The following is a 17,203-nucleotide window of genomic DNA, read 5'->3' as shown; positions in this document are numbered from 1 at the left end:
GCTGGATGAACACAGCAAGCCAAGCAGCATCAGAGGAGCAGGAAAGAAATTTTTTCTGAAGAAGGGTCTAGGCCCGAAACGTCAGCCTTCCTGCTCCTCTGATGCTGCTTGGCCTGCTGTGTTTATCCAGCTCTACACCTTGATATCTCAGATTCTCCAGCATCTGCAGTTCCTACTATCTCTCTACATCTTTCTTGATGTGGAGGTGCCGGTGTTGGATTGGGGTAGACAAGATCAGAAGCCACTGTTGACTTCAGCTGATGAAGAAGCAGCACTCGAAAGCTTGTGATTTCAAATAAGCCTGTTGGACTATAATCTGGTGTCGTGTGACTTCTGACCTATATCTTTCTTGAAAGTTTTCCATGTTTTAGCCTCAAATGTTTATTATAGTGGGGAATTCCTGAGGTTCGCCACTCTCTGCTTGAAGAAATTCATCCTTATCTCTGTCCTAAAAAGGTCTCCACCTAAAACAGAGTCATAGAGATGTACAGCACAGAAACAGACCCTTGGGTCCAACTTATCCATGCCGAAGAGATATCCTAAATTAATCCAGTCTCATTTGCCAGCATTTGTCCCATATCCCTCTAAACTCTTCCTATTAATAAACCCATCCAGATGCCTTTTAAATGTTGTAATTTTACCAGCCTCCATCACTTCCTCTGGCAGCTCATTCCATACATGCACCACCCTCTGTGTGAAAAATTGCCCCCAGGTCCCTATTAAATCTTTCCTCTCTCACCCTAAACCTATGTCCTCTAATTTTGAACTCCCCCACCCTGGGGAAAAGACCTTGTCTATTTACCCTATCTACGCCCTTCATGATTTTATAAACCTCTATAAGGTCATCCCACAGCTTCTGACACTCCAAGGAAAATAGCCACAGCCTATTCAGCCTCTCACTATAGTTCAAATCCTCCAACCCTGGCAACATCCTTATAAATCTGTTCTGAACCCTTTCAAGTTTCACAACATCTTCCCGAAAGCAGGGTGACCAGAATTGCACACAGTATTCCAAAAGTGGCCTAACCAATGTCCTGGACAGCCGCAACATGATCTCCCAACTTCTATACTCAATGCGCTGTCCACTAAAGGCAAGCATACCAAACACCTTCTTCACTATCCTATCTACCTGTGACTCCACTTTCAAGGAATTATGAACCTGCACTCCAAGGTCTCTTTGTTCAGTAACACTCCCCAGGACCTTACCATTAAGTGTATAAGTCCTGCCCTGATTTGCCTTTATAAAATACAACACCTCACATTTATCTAAATTAAACTTCAACAGCCACTCCATGGCCGATTGGCTCATCTGATCAAGATCCCATTGTACTCTGAGTAATCATCTTCGCCATCCATTACACCTTCAATTTTGGTGTCACCTGTAAACTTACTAATGTACCTCATATGTTCACATACAAATCATTTATGTAAATGACAAAAATGCAGTGAACCCAGCACCGATTCTTGTGGCACACCACTGGTCACTGGTCTGAAAAGCAACCCTCCACCACCACCACCCTCCATCTTCTACCTTCGAGCCAGTTCTGCATCCAAATGGCTAGTTCTCCCTAGAAATCCATGTGATCTAACCTTCTTAACTAGCCTACTATGTGGAACTTTGTTGAATGCCTCACTGAAGTCCATATAGATCATGTCCACTGCTCTGCCCTCATCAATCCTCTTTGTCACTTCTTCAAAAAACTCAGTCAAGTTAGTGAGTCATGACTTCCCATGCACAAAGCCATGATGACAATCCCTAAGCAGTCCTTGCCTTTCCAAATACATGTAAATCCTGTCCCCCAGGATTCCTTCCAACAATTTGTTCACCGCCGATGTCAGGCTCACCAGTCTTTAGTTCCATGCCTTTTCCTTACCACCTTTCTTAAACCATGTCAGCCAACCTCCATTCTTCTGGCACCTCACCTGTGGCAATCGGTGATACAAATAGCTCAGTAATAGGCCCAGCAATCACTTCCCTGTCTACTCAGAGTTCCAGGGTACACCTGATCAGGTCCTGGGGATTTATCCACCTTTATGCATTTTAAGACATCCAGCACCTTCTTCTCTGTAATATGGACATATTTCAAGAGGTCGCTATCTATTTTCCCACATTCTATATCTTCCATATCATTCTCCACAGCAAACAATGATGCAAAATACTCATTTAGTATCTTCCGCATCCCCAGCTGTTCCACACATAGGCAGCCTTGCTGATCTTTAAGGGGCCCTGTTCTCTCCCTAGTTCCCCTTTTGTCCTTAATGTATTTATAAAATGTCTTTGAATTCTCCTTAACTCTTTTTGCCAAGGCTGTCTCATGTCCCCTTTTACCCCTCATGATTTCCGTCTTAAGTATACTACCACTGCCTCTATACGCTAAGGATTCATTTGATCTCTGCTGTCTGCACCTGACATACGCTTCCTTCTTTTTCTTGACCAAAACCTTAATTTCTCTCGTCACCCTAACAGGAACATACTGTCTCTGGATTCTCATGATCTCATTTTTGAATGCTTCCCATTTTCCAGCTGTCCCTTTACATGCAAACATCCACCCCTAATCAACCTTTGAAAGTTCTTGCCTAATACCGTCAAGATTGGCCTTCCTTCAGTTAAGAACTTTAACATTTAGATCCAGTCGATCTCTTTCCATCACTATTTTAAAACTAATAGAATTATGGTCGCTGGCCCCAAAGTGCTCCCCCAATGACACCTCAGTCACCAGCCCTGCCTTATTTCTCAAGAGTAGGTCAGGTTTTGCACTTTCTCTGGTAGGTACATCCATTTACTGAATCAGAAAATTTTCTTGTACACACTTAACAAATTTCTCTCCAATTAAGCCTTTAAACTATGGCAGTCCCAGTCTATGTTTGGAAAATTAAAATAACTGAGATCTCTTTACAAATTTGTTTCTCAATTTCCCACTGACAATTGGGGAGGCTATAGTATAAACCCAATAAGGTGATCATCCCTTTCTTATTTCTCAGTTCCACCCAAATAACTTCCTTGGATGTATTCCGAGGAATATCCTTCCTAAGTAGGGCCGTAATGTTATCCCTAGTCAAAAACACAACTCCTCCTCCTCTCTTGCCTCCCTTTCTATCCTTCCTATGGCATCTATTCCCAGGAATATTAAGCCGCCAGTCCTGTCCATCCCTGAGCCACGTCTCTGTAATTGCTATGATATCCCAGTCCCATGTTCCCAAATATGCCCTGAGTTCATCTGCCTAAACTTTTCCACATTTTATGTGTTTTCTTTCAATTTGATGCTATCCTTAACTTCCCTGGTTAACCATGGTTGACTTATCCCCTTCCTTGAATTCTTCTTTTCACTACAATACATCTTTGTTATCAACCGTAAAATATTTTCTGAAGTGCCTGCCATTGTTCCTCAACCATCTTTGCTGCTAACATCCTTCGCCACTCCACTCCAGCCAGCTCTGCCTTCATTCCTTTGTAATTATCCTTACTTAAGTTTAGTGCAGCTATTTCTGACCTACACTCCTCCCTCTCAAATTGAACGTTAATTTCTACCATATTACGGTCACTATTTCCTTGGTGCTTTTTCGCTTTGACATTATTTATTAAACTTGCCTCATTACACATCACCAGATCCAAAACAGCCTGATCCCTGGTTGAATTCCCAACATATTATTTCTTGGAAACTGTCCCAAACACACACAATGAATTCTTCCTTGTGGCTATTCTGCCAATCTGAAAATCCCAATCTACATGAAAATTAAAGTCACCTATAATTGATTTACTACATTTAACATGCCCTCATTATCTCTTGACTTATTCTCAGTCCTACTGAATAGCTACTGTTAGGAATTCCTATCAACGTCTTCTTCCCCTTGTTATTTCTTACCCCTACCCATACGGATTCTACATCTTCTGATTTAAGATCATTTCTTTCTATGGTATTTATTCCATCCTGTTCTAACAATGTTATTGCACCACACTTTGCTTCCTGCCTGTCCTTTCAAAAAACTCATGCACCTGAATATTTTTGTAAATTATATCTGTATTCAGTCATGTTTAGACAAGTCATAACAGACTTGAAACGTTAACCCTGTTTCTCTTTCCACAGATGCTGCCAGACTTGCTCAGTTTCTCCAGCATTATCTGTATTTGTTTCAGATTTCCAAAATCGTCAGTATTTGGCTTTTACTTAAAGCACAGAGGAGTCTACCTGAGTTCTGTCTGATACCGTGGGTTTCAGCAGTCAGTCAATCAGCACTCTACTTCTCAGTGATTGATGGATGTCTCTCATTCAGGTCTGCAAAACTGCACACTCTGGCCAATAAACCATACAGAAGGCTATTAGTGCCAAAAGAACAAATTCAATTACAATCAATGGCAATCAAAGTATCTTAGGATGTTTAGCATTTAACAAATGAGAATTCATTGAGGCAGGAATGCCTCTATACCACAATTGATTAATACTTCTGAGTGTCCTCAAAAGTTCATGTAAAGTCATTTGGCTTCAAATCTAGTTACTATCAAAGTCTCGTGAGGGTTAATCAAGAAGTCCTTCTCCGCACCCTTTCCACTTCCTCAATATCCCCTTGCATGAATCCACTATTTGAAGTCTAAACAGGGACTTGCATAAAGGCAAATGATATACTTTGATTCTTAATTAACTGAACTTCAAATACACCCTGGAACGCTTTGGATATAACTTCATGTCTTCACACAGTAAGCGACTATCAAATCTAAATTCCAGTCTCGCATTACTGATTTTATTTTTGCTTTCTACATGGTTTATTCTGCTAAATATTAAGATTAATATTCTGTAGTCAAGCATTCTTTATAATCCTATCACTTGTGCATATTCTAGTATCACACACAAACTAGGTGAGATCATTCCCTGAATATTTACATCTTGATAATTAACAAAAAAAAGCAAAAGGTCTAAAAACAAAAAAATTCTGCTTACAGCTATTAATAGAATTTAAATTGCTATGACTCTAGTGGATTTTAATACTGGACAAGTCAGATCGCAGAGTGAAACATGTTTGGTAGACCATAAGTTTTGTTATTGTAATTCAGTCAGTCACTGAACATACTCACTGAAAGCTGTCAATATACACGATCAAGGCATGGTACATCCCCACTCTACCATTACTATCAAGCCAGGGGACTAGGAGCAGCACTAGGCATACTTAAAAATGAGGTATTAATCTGGTGAAGCTGCAGCACAGGACTACTTCTGTGCCAAACAGCATACACAGCAAGTGAGAGAGAGTTAAGTGATTCCACATCCAACAGATCAAATCCAAGCTCTGCAATCATGTCATATCCAGTCATGAATGGTGGTTAAAAAAAATTAAACCACTAACAGAAGGAAGAGGCTCCACAAATATCGCCATCCTCAATGACAAGGGAGTTCAGCACATCAGTGCAAAAGATAAAGCTGAAGTATTTGCAATAATCTTCTGCCAGAAGTGCCGAGTGGACAATCCATCTCAGGTTCCTTCAGATGTCCCCAGGCTCACCGATGCCTATCATCAGCCAATTCATTACACACGCTATCAGAAATGGCTAAAGGCACTCGTTACTGCAAAGGCTGTGGCCCGTGATAATATTCCACTAATAGATTTGTGCTCAAGAATTTGCTGGGTCCGTAGCCAAGCTGTTCCTCTATACCTACAATACAGGTATATCCTGAGCACAAAAAATCAAGACAAATCCGACCTGGCCAATTACGACCAAATCTGTCTACTCTCTATCATCAGTCAAGTGATGACGAGCGTCATGTAGCAGCACATGCTCAGCAATAACCTACTCATTGATGCTCAGGTCAGGTTCCATTATGACCATTCAGCTCCTAAATTCAGAACAACCTTGGTACAAACAAAGACAAAAGTGCTAAGCTCAAGAAAAGAGATGAGCGTGGCATCAAGAAGCCCAATGAAATCTGCAGTCAATGGGAATCTAGGGAAAACTTTCTACTCGTTGGAATCATACCTGGCAAACAGGAAGATGGTTGTAAATTTTGGGGTCTATCATCGAAGCACAAAAACAGGAGATGTTCCTCAGGGTAGTGTCCTAGGCCCAACCATCTTCAGCTGCTTCATCAAAGACCTTCCCTTCTCCATAAGGCAAGAAATTGGAGTATTGGCTAGTGATTGGCCGCGTTCAGCGCCATTTGAGACACCTCAGATACCAAACTGCTCATGTCAATGCAATAGGACCAGGACAATATCCAGATCTGGATAATACCAGGCAATGACCATATCCAAGAGAGAAACTAACCATCATCTCGTGACATTCAATGGTAGTACCACTGTTGAATCTCCCACTCTCAACATCCTCTCCTCTCCATGCCACTCAACACATCGTGGTTTGGAAATATATTGCTATTCCTTCACTATTGTTGGACAAAAACCTGTAACTCATTCCCTAAAAGCATTGTAAGTATACCTAAATCAAATGGGCTGTAGCAGTTTAAGAAGGCAGCTCACCATTGTTTTCTCCAGGAATGTTACAGATGGATAATAAATGCTGATCCAGTTTGAAAAGCCCATATTCCATTAAAGAATTTAAAAAGTACTTTTAAACAAAAGAACTCAAGCTTATTGCACAAATGAAAAGAAAGAAAAATATATCTTTATAATTTAGAAAGATAAAAAACACCGAAAATTTCTACCCTTTTCCTAGAAATATCCTTGACAGATACTAAATCCCAGTGAAGTATCACTCCCATCTTAATTTCTTAGACTACTGACAAGGATTGTCTTTTGGTGAATTTCTACATATTCACCAGGAGTGATTCTCTCCGTTTCTCCCCAAAACACACAACCAAACGCTAACTCAATGACATCTCTTACTAATTTTAAGGAAAATACTCAAGTGTTTCCCAGTTACTTTGATTACTTTGAGGCAACTAAACAGCACATCTGCTGGTGTGGATCTTTTCTTCCAAAGTTAATCTGGTTCTGGCCTTTGACCTCTCTTTCTCTGGGCCGTGAAATCTTAACTTAAATACTTCAACAACTACCTCACCAGATAGTTTGTCTAGTCATTTAGCACAAGTCACTGAACTAAACGCCAAAAATAAACTATGCTTTTGAACCCCGTTGAGCTTCTCCAGCATTTTCTTTTCTCTATTTCAGATTTCCAGCATCCATAGTATTTTGCTTTAATTATGATGACCTTGATATTCCTGCTCAATAATAACTTTATAGCTGGGGAATGGTAATCCTTAGTGGTCATTTATTATAACTTAGTTAATGTATTTTTGTAAATAATCCAGTAGGAAATTTCAACCCATGGAAAACTTTCATCTTATTACATTCAGTTTTTAAAAGAACAGGCTAACTAAAGTTTGGAGATAATAAGGACTGCAGATGCTGGAAGCCAGACTCTATAGGTACGAGGCTGGAAAAACACAGCAGATCAGACAGCACTAGAGGAGCAGCAATGTTGACTTTTCTGCTCCTCTGTAACTAAAGTATAGAATCTGTGTGGCTTGAATGCATAGTTATCTGCTCATGTATGCTAAACTTGGCATAGTCCATATCCCAGCCTTTATACTTATTAAAAAGCTATGGTTCTCCAGCGCTCTCAATTTGTATATTCCAAGTAATTCCACTATATGCATGCTATTAAACTTGTGGACAATAAAAACAAAGAACTGCAGCTGCTGGAAATCTGAAACTAAAACAGAAACTGCTGGAGAAACTCAGCAGGTCTAGCAGCAACTGTAGAAGGACAAAGAGAGCTAACGTTTTGAGTCCAGTGTCCCTTCATGCCGATGACGTCATTGAAATCAAAACGTTAATTCTGTTTTCCCCCCATTAAACTTGTGGAACTTCTGTGAACTGAACTTAAATGCATTTCATAATGAGATATATTCATTTCCTCATATTTCTTTGCAACCCTTGACCTCACCCACAGTCTCAGAATCATCAAACTATCCCACTTACTAAACCTTATACAAAAAGGCCAAGTTAATGATACAATACAAATGTTGTAACCAGACAATAAATACGACTAAAAAGGTCACAAGAGGTTTTAAGGAAATAAAAGTTGGAGCATTGTTGACATCAAGTCTCACTTCATTCAGGGGTTTTATGGTCATGTGAATGGTCTATTTAATACCTTGTATAATTAACTTTGTATCCAGCACCATCATCATTTGGTGACCGAAGCCTCCGTTGTGAGGGAGTTTCCAGCTGCCAGTAGTTGATTCGATTCAGAAACATTTTGGACAGTTCACAAATTGTTTGCCTTTCTTTTGGTGGAAGGTGACTAAACTTGTACTGTACAAAGTTATTAACTCCCTAAATAAAGAAAAAGCAAATGTAAAGTGCATATTAAAAACAAACTCATACAGCTCCATGTAGCATGCAATGACAAGTCAGTTCAAGGTATAGTATTTATTTCTACATGTCAACTCAAGCCAACTCATAAATTCACATTAGGGAACAGTATCATTTTTGCATGCTGAAACAGATCGCGAAGAAAAGGACAATAAAGGAGAGCTTCACGACTTTATGTTCAGAAAGAAAATGCAAACAATGTGGAAAATCCAGTCTTCCCCAAACCATGTAGAAACGAAATACCTATTTGCTAATGGAGTGAGTATACAACCACTCACATATCCAAGGTATTAGCCAGCTTAAATTAATTGGGTTAATGCCTCTGTTTCAGACAAGAACTCTTAATGCTTATATGCTGGTATCAAAACAATTGCAATCCTCAAGGGAAAGTTCTGGAATAAAGAATTCTTGATTCCTAAATACAGCCAAACAGAACTCTAGAAATTTCACTTATCATGATAACTACATTATTAGAATTAATTTCTCATCTAAATTTTTATATTTAAATCTCCCCTCATATGTATATTCCCAAGTATAAAGGATGAGGGAGTTAGAGAAAATGAAGACTGATTTAATTTAGAAACTAAACTTTCTGGGTAGGTACTTCTGCTCAAGCAATTGATCCATCTGAGATACACACCATGGACCTTCATAAAACAAGTAGATATTGCGCACATTTTAGGGCCACTTATGTTTTATACTGTAATATGAATTCTTCCCTACATAATCTCCTGAGGAACGTCTTTACAAATATATTCGCTTATTCCCAAATGTAATCACAGTGACTAAGCACCTGAAACAAATCAGAGCTGATCAAGAAACCTCAGGTGTAGTCATTCTAATTTCATTTTTTGAGATGATCACCAGCATGGTAAATAGGGGAGTCCAGAATACCAATACAGCCATGTTATCGTGAATTGATATAATTGATATTGTATCCAAAATTGCAGTCGTGATCTGGGACTGTCTACTCAAAAGATGTAGATCAATTGAAATTTTCAAAATGGAAACAACAGATTTTGTTAGGCAAGAGTATTGTGTGCAATGGGGCAACAGTGTGAAAATATAATTGCAAGACGACTCATTCATTACTAAAGTAAATGGTGGAAAAAGTGATGAATAGCCTACTCCTCATCTTACACATTTTTGTAGTCCATTGCCACTTTTCAACTCTGATCTACTGTACAGCATGATTCCCAATCCTTACTTGTCGTGCTAGCCCCAGAGACAGATGAAACATTGTACTCAGGAATTTTATTTCTCCCAGCTTCCAAAAAAAATGTGACAATGTAAACATTTTCTTATAATCTCTTTTATAAAACTGTACGACTGACTGTAGGTGTCGCTGGCAAAGCCAGCATTTACTGCCCATCCTAAACTGGGCTGTTTCAGAGGACAATTAAATGTCAACTATTACTGTGGGTCTACAGCACCTAGCCATACTGAGTAAATAGACTTCCTTCTCTAAAGAGCATTAAATGAGTTTTTATACCACACAAGTGGTGATAGTTTCATGGTCATCACTAGTGAGAAGAGTTTGGCTCTACAGATTTATTAATTGAATTTAAATTCCACCAAGTGCGATGTTGAGATTTGGATTACTAGTGCACTGATATTATCACAATGCCATTATTTTGGCTATGCTTATACAGCAGAGGAATAAAGCATGAATTAAATATTTAGGAGCAAGTGGTAGCTTTAGAAGAACACCAGGTAACATACTTAAAAAACAAAAAGTTCAAAAATAAACATCGAACAGACTTTTAGTTTGCATTTTACTAAACTAAGTCTCAGCAGAAATAGTCTCTCCCATTCCCCAGTTCTTATTTTTGTGCAAATTGTTGTTTTAGAACCAAACTGTTTTAACAATGCTTATTGCTGAAGGGTTTTTGCTGTGAATAGCACAAGAATGATGACTTTGTGCTTTAACCATGTTGGATCAACATCAGTAGACTTGTAAAGCTCAATCTACAGAGTGGAGATAGCTTTATTCACTTTACCTGTTCAATGCTGGGTTTCTCAAAAGGTGGGCTTCCTAACGGTCCTTCCACTACAGGATTCCCCATTTGTAAAATACATTTTCTCAAAAGCTGTAAACGTAATTAAAAATAAAATGAGTCCAGAGAGGAAAAAGAAGCATGAGTTGGTATGAAGATAGTTTATCCCTTTTGGAGTGCATTTTAGTGTCAGAGCAAATGATAAATGTTTTGGGAAAATATTATCAAAGGCCAGGGTGCAGCAAAAATGGGAAGGAAATAAACTGAGAACCACTACAGAACTTTAGCAGGATACAAAATCAAACAATGTTAAACACAGAGCCTTGTACAATAGCAAATTCCATACTGCTACAAAAACTGCACAGTTCTAGGTATATCTAATCTCTCAGTTGATAAATATGCTATTTGTAGTCATACTGAAACAGGAAGATCCTAGGTTTGATCTCATACTGTACAGCGTAAAGCAGGACTGACATGAAACTAACAACATGTTTGGCTATAAATCTAGCTTGTAGCAACTGAAATAGAATTTTTTTTTTAACTAGCCACTCTATCTTATAAAGGGAACGGAGTGTTATTTTATGCTACACGTAATACTAATGCTAAGGCTAAAGTGTGCCAACTTCATTTTTGGTTGTTTATGTGTCAATTCAAACTTAATTATTCATGCTCAAACTTTTGAAAAATAAAAAAATTTATTGAATATATGGAATATTTTATATAGATTTACAATGTAAACTCGTTGTAAAAATATATAAACATTATCCGTGCTAACTTTGAACCAGTCTTTTCTCCCTGGTCCCCTCTAAGCATGCTTACCTACCCCCACTTCAAATTCCATATTCCTGTCCCTCAATTACTTCTACCTCAATCACCTCCTCTTGGTTCATTCAATCTGCACCATCTCACAGGCAACATACAGAAGCATTTCAATTTTGGTATAGTTTTGTTCATCAATTTGGAACATAAGCAGTGTTCCAGAGGACAATAATGTATTTGCGAACTGTATGGTAACTGTCATGTGTACACAGGCCAGCTCTGCAGGTAAAAAGATCAGGAGTAAATAAGGATGCCATAACAGTCAAGACATTTCTAAAAATAAATAAACAGTTTAAGTAGAGAAAAATTTGTTTTAACTGGAAGCTTATGAACCCACATTCTCGATGAACAAGCAAAAATTGTCAAATATTGGAAGTTTACTGTATTATCACGATCTCTGTGATAGTCGAGGGTTCAGGTGAAAAGGCTCTCTGCCGGTGAGTTTTATTTAGGGCAAAGTTGCATGATTATTTACGTGATTTATGCTGTAAATAAAGTATAACAGTGATGTGTATACCCACTGCATTACAGTTGTATTACTTAGTGAGTGTTTTTACATTGATTATGGGGAACTCTTGATCAACCAGGATATTTGATCAATCAGCTCACTCCTGGACCCATTGGTGCTGGTTAATAAAATGTTTGCTGGTATTTCAAAGGATTCATTTTCAGAGAATCATACCTTACATATTTATATGTAACCAACAAGTAATATAAATATAACCAACAAGTATTGCCACATAGGAGCAATCCAAAGCTTCACCAATACATCCAGAAAAACTGCAGTGAAATTAAAATCTTTTTATAAATATACAGATGGAAAATACAGATTACAAAGAACCTGTAACAAAATAGTAGAGACAACATGGTTACTTGCTATTCATATGCGATATGGGGAGGAGGTGGCATTGTAGCACTGTCAATTAACTAGCAACTTGCTCTGGGCACAGGTAGATTCCTACCATGGCAGATGGTAAAATTTGAATTCAATTAATAAAGCTGGAATTAAAAGCTGACAAATGGTGACAACCCATTTGTTTCCTTTAAGGAAGGAATCATGATCCATATCAATGTCTTTGACTCTTAAATGACCTAGCAAGTCACTCATGTCTGATAAAAGAAATGAAACTGGACAGACCACCTGGCATTTGATTTGATTTATTATTGTTACATGTACTGAGACACAGTGAAAACTATTGTTTTGCTTGCTAACCAGACAAATCATACCATAAGTACATCAGGTTAATAGAATAGGATGCAGAATACAGTGTTACAGCTTTAGAGAAGGTGCAGAGAAAGATCAACTCTAATGTGTGAGAGGTTCATTCATAAGTCTGATAACAGCAGGGAAGAAGCTATTCTTAAATCTGTTCATACAAGTTTTCAAACTTTTGTATCTTCTGCCCAACAGAAGAGGGTGGAAGGGAGTGTAACTGGGGTAGGAGGGGTCTTTATTTATGACACCTGCTTTCCCGAGACAGCTGGAAGTGTAGACGGAGTCAATGGAAGGAAGGCTGTTTTTCGAGATGGACGGGGCTGCATTCACAACTCTCTGTAATTTCTTCGGCAGAGCGGTTGTGATCCCAGCTGTATGTATCAGGATAGGATGCTTTCTGTGGTGCATCTGTAAGAATTGGTAAGAGTCCTTGTGGACATGCTGAATTTCCTTAGCCTTCTGAGGATACAGAGGCATTTGTGTCCTTTTTTGACTGTTGACGTGGATGAATCAGGATAGATTGTTGGTGTTATTAACTCCAAGGAACTTGAAGCTCAGCATCAATGATATGGACAGGGGCATGTCGTCCACTCCACTTCCTGAAGTCAATGACCAGTTCCTTCATTTTGCTGACATTGAGGGAGAAATCGTTGTCATTACACTATGCCAGTAAGCTATCTATCACTTTCCTGTACGCTGTCTTGTTGTTTGAGATCTGGCCTACTATGGTGGTGTCATGAGCAAATTTGTAAATGGAGTTAAAGCTGAATTTGGCCACACAGCGTCATGGGTATATGAGGAATATAGTAAGGGGCTGGGTATGCAGCCTTGCACAGCATCAGCATTGAGGATTATTGTGGAGGAACTGTTGTTACCTCTCTTTAGTGATTGCAGTCTGTGGGTCAGGAAGTTGAGGATCCAGTTGCAGAGGGGCAGAGCAGAATCCTAGGTCTCAGAGTTTGGAGATGAGTTTTGTTGGAATTATACTGTTGAAGGCAGAGCTAAAGTCAATAAATAGGCATTTGATGTAGATGTCCTTGTCATCCAGATGTTCCAGGGTTGAGTGTAGGACCAAAGAGATGGTGTCTGCCGCAGAACTACTGTGATGGTAGGCGAATTGTAGAGGATCAAGGCAATCTGGGAGGCATTTATCTAGACATTGCGCATGACTCTGCAAAATTCTCCTTTGTGTCAAAATTGGGACAGCTGTCCTACAAACCAGTCAATTGAGTGCCTGATGCAGTCATTGTCACAGAATCAGACCTTACAGATAATGTCCTAGACACCAGCATCACCATCCCTGGACAACTCAAAAAACCCAGAGATAGTGGCACAATAGTACGCAGTTAGGAAGGAGTTGCCCTGGGGGTCCTCAACATTGACTCATGACACGTTTCACTAATCATGTCAAACACAGGCAAGGAGACCTCATGCTGATTATGACATATCATGCGCCCATCATGTTCTCCTCCATGTTGGAAGATGCACTGAGGGTGGAAATTACACAAATTGTACCCTGAGTAGGAGACTTCAATCTCCAACACCAAGAGTGACTTGTTAACGCCACTACAGACCAGGCTGGCTGAGTCATGAAGGACATACTTAATTGGTTGGGCTGTTGGTAAGTGATGAGGGAACCAACAAGAGGAAGGACACTCTTGTACTTTATCCTTACTGATCCAGATGTAGCGGATGCATCTGTGTTGTGGGCCAACAGCAGCATGTATAAATTCAACCACAATATGCAAACTCATCGCCCATCATATCCCCATTACCACCAAGCAAGGGGACCAACAATGGATGAATAAAATTATGCAGGAGGGCATGCCGGGAAATAGCAGCAGACATACCTAAAAATGAGGTGCCATCCTGATCAAGATGCAACACAGGACAACTTGTATGCCAACCAGTGTAAGCAGCATTAAGCGGTCAAAGCTAGGTGATCCAATAACCAATGGATCAGAGCTAAGCTCTCCAACCCCGCCACATTCAATGATAAATGGTGGTGAACAAGAGGAGAAGGCTCCACAAATAGCCCCATTCTCAATGACAGTGGACCCCAGCATAAGTGCAAAAGTCAAGGTTAAAGCATATACAGCCACCCTCAGCCAGAAGTGTCGCATTAACAGTGCATTTCAGCCTCCTCCTAAGGTCCCTGGCATCACAGGTGTTAGACTTCAGACAATTTGACTCACTCCAGACGATATCAAAAGACAGCTAAAGGCACTGGTTATGGCAAAGGCTGCAGGAACTAACTATACCCCAGCACTAGTACTGAAAGCTTGTGCTCTGGTTAAAAGACTAGCATTTACCCAGCAATGTGAAAAGTTGACGGGGTATGTCCTGTACACAAAACACAGGGTAACTAACACCCCACCAATCCACTTTCAATCATCAAAGTGATGACTGGGATCACTGACAATGCTGTCAAGAAGCACTCACTAAACCTGTTCACTGAGGTTCCACTTGGGTTCCGCCTACTGGTTTAATAAATAGCTACTGATGGTTTCCATTATTCTTCACAATGAGATGTAGCCTCACCCACAAAGCTTGTCACAACCTCAGCATCAAACAGGCCAGTAAATTAATAATTATCTTTGACATGAGTTTATGAATACAAATCTGTATGTTTTATAAGGGATTGTGTACTTGATTTTGTTTTAAATTTGAACAGCCTTTCAGGCTTTTTTCATGACATGCAAAAGCTGTAATATTTATTTATTATATATAATCTCCATGTGGCTCAAGGCCTGCAAATGATGGATACTGTGTATATTGACATACAGGGAGAAAGGGCAAAGAGTGGTTGATGGGGGATGTCATTTGTTGGCATTAAGTTGGCATGAGTGATGCGTGCCATGCGTTGGGCGGAGGCAAGAGCTGACATGGATGTGGCATGGGGAGTGATGGGAAGGGCTCCTTCTAAGCTGCATGGCTGCTCTGAGGTTCCATGCACACTAGTCATGTTGTGGTGACACCTTGACTTCTGGGTTCACAAGTTGCTGCTGCGCATGGACCTCAGAGGTCCACGCACCATAGAAATTTTGAAGGACAATTTGTGTTGGGGGTTAGTGATGTGTTGTGGGGGGTGAGATTAGAAGGCCTAACATTGAACAAAAAACAGTGACAAAGTCCCAGAGAACAACATGGGCCTTTTTAACATCCTGTCTGAGTACCCAGCAGCCCTTCCAATCTGTATCTACAGGGAAGTTGGCTCAACTCAATCCTGTAACTGCACCCTAAAGTAAATTTCAGGTCCGAAGGGGCATTTTCTTCAAGCCTGCGTTTAGCAAGCTGAGCAGTTTCCCAACTTTCACTATCTTTCTTTGGAGCAAAAATCTGACACCATATACTAAAGATTATTTTTTAAAAATGGCATGTGAAAAATAATGTCCTGAAATGAAATCTGATTGCACCAATCACATAAGATTTTACATTCTATGATGCACAAGTGAGTTTGAGCAGAATTCAATTCAAAGATTGGAGTAATTTTGAATGTAATTTACATCCAAAATGCTGAGTGCATCCAAAGTGGAAACCCTAACTGGTGTGCCTTGACATTAAGTTTGAGTTACATATGGCAAGTCATAAATACGTTTAACCATTCTGTAGATAACCATGTTATTTTCTACTTATACTGTGACTAATTATAGCAATTTATTTCAAGTTTCTTTTGTGAATATTTGGCTCCTTGAAGCTAAGGCAGACCTGGCAATAACTGAAGGAAAAATTAAATACATGTCACAAAGATAGGTACCAAACACATACTACTGGTGAGCATGTTGCTAGCCCCTCAAGCAGCTCTCAGAATTCTATTTAGTGGAGATTATTTAACAGTTTGTATTGAAAACATTTCTAAAATCAATAATTGTTATCTGAGCAAAACTTTTATTAGAATGAGGTACCTTCTTAACTGTCAAGGATTTAAAATGATTAGGACCATTGGAAAATTATCTACCCTTATACTTACTTTGAATAGGTAAAAATAAACTTGCTTTGTGTCTGCATCTTCTTCTTTGTGGACACAGGTAAATAAGTACTCCACATCTAGTACTATTCCAAGTAGCCTGTTCATTTCTTCTTCGGATACATTTTCCAAATTGGAAACGTGATCAGCTGATAAACACAACAGAACAACATTTGTTTTTGGTTCCTCATTTCAACTTTAACAGGATTTCACTTCCCTCTGGGTAAACAAAGAAATTGCAGCATTGGGTTCACAAATCCTACACAACACCATTAAAAACAAAATCACAAGGCCACCAACCCAATAAAGAAAATGAAGCAGCCCACAATCAGTTCCTGGCCATACAACTTTGAAGCACATTTTGCAAACATACTGGAGCTCTCGATTTTCCTACTAAGTGATTTCACTAATGTAAATCAAGAAGGCTTACAAATGTAAATGGCGAGGTGCAAACAAATATAAAAAAAATCAGCAATATTAGGAATTCCCCTCAACAAAACTACTAGAAGAGTAAGAGTTGGTAAGTGATCAAAACAGGCTAGAAATGCAGACTGAATTTAGTTATGAAATCAACAGGGGGTATTTGTCATTCCACTGCCACCCTGATTTTTGTTGGTAGCAAGACAGAAAGGAACAAAAATCTGACAGGATAGAGTACCATTGGATTCTTTGGAATATTCAAAACCTGGTAAAAGCAGAGCACTTGAATATTTTTAAGGCAAAAGAGTTACATTCTTGATAAGGAAAGTCATGGAGGTAGGAATGAATATGGAGCAATCAGATTGAATGATACAGCAGGCTTGGAGAGCCAGGTAGCCTACTTCTGTTCCTAATTTATCAGCTTGTATTCCCATTCAGTTATCACAAACTCTAACTTGTCAG

General features: G+C 39.3%; 1 protein-coding gene across 2 annotated transcripts in view; it reads right to left on the bottom strand.

Annotated features, from left to right (window-relative positions):
- The window catches only part of kat2b (K(lysine) acetyltransferase 2B), a 58,646-nt gene that overhangs the window by 31,746 nt on the left and 9,697 nt on the right, over positions 1–17,203 (bottom strand). For both annotated transcript variants that reach the window (XM_048609272.1, XM_048609276.1), the window contains exons 3-5: positions 16,325–16,470; positions 10,323–10,412; positions 8,102–8,283 (exon numbers count right to left, since the gene is read on the bottom strand). In XM_048609272.1, coding sequence (XP_048465229.1) covers positions 8,102–8,283; positions 10,323–10,412; positions 16,325–16,470 — 418 coding nt within the window. The remainder of the gene's footprint in view (positions 1–8,101; positions 8,284–10,322; positions 10,413–16,324; positions 16,471–17,203) is intronic.

Source organism: Rhincodon typus, chromosome 2 (assembly GCF_021869965.1).
Source record: "Rhincodon typus isolate 14 chromosome 2, sRhiTyp1.1, whole genome shotgun sequence".
In the NCBI taxonomy this organism is placed as follows: domain Eukaryota; kingdom Metazoa; phylum Chordata; class Chondrichthyes; order Orectolobiformes; family Rhincodontidae; genus Rhincodon; species Rhincodon typus.
This window is presented reverse-complemented; position numbering and strand designations above follow the sequence as displayed.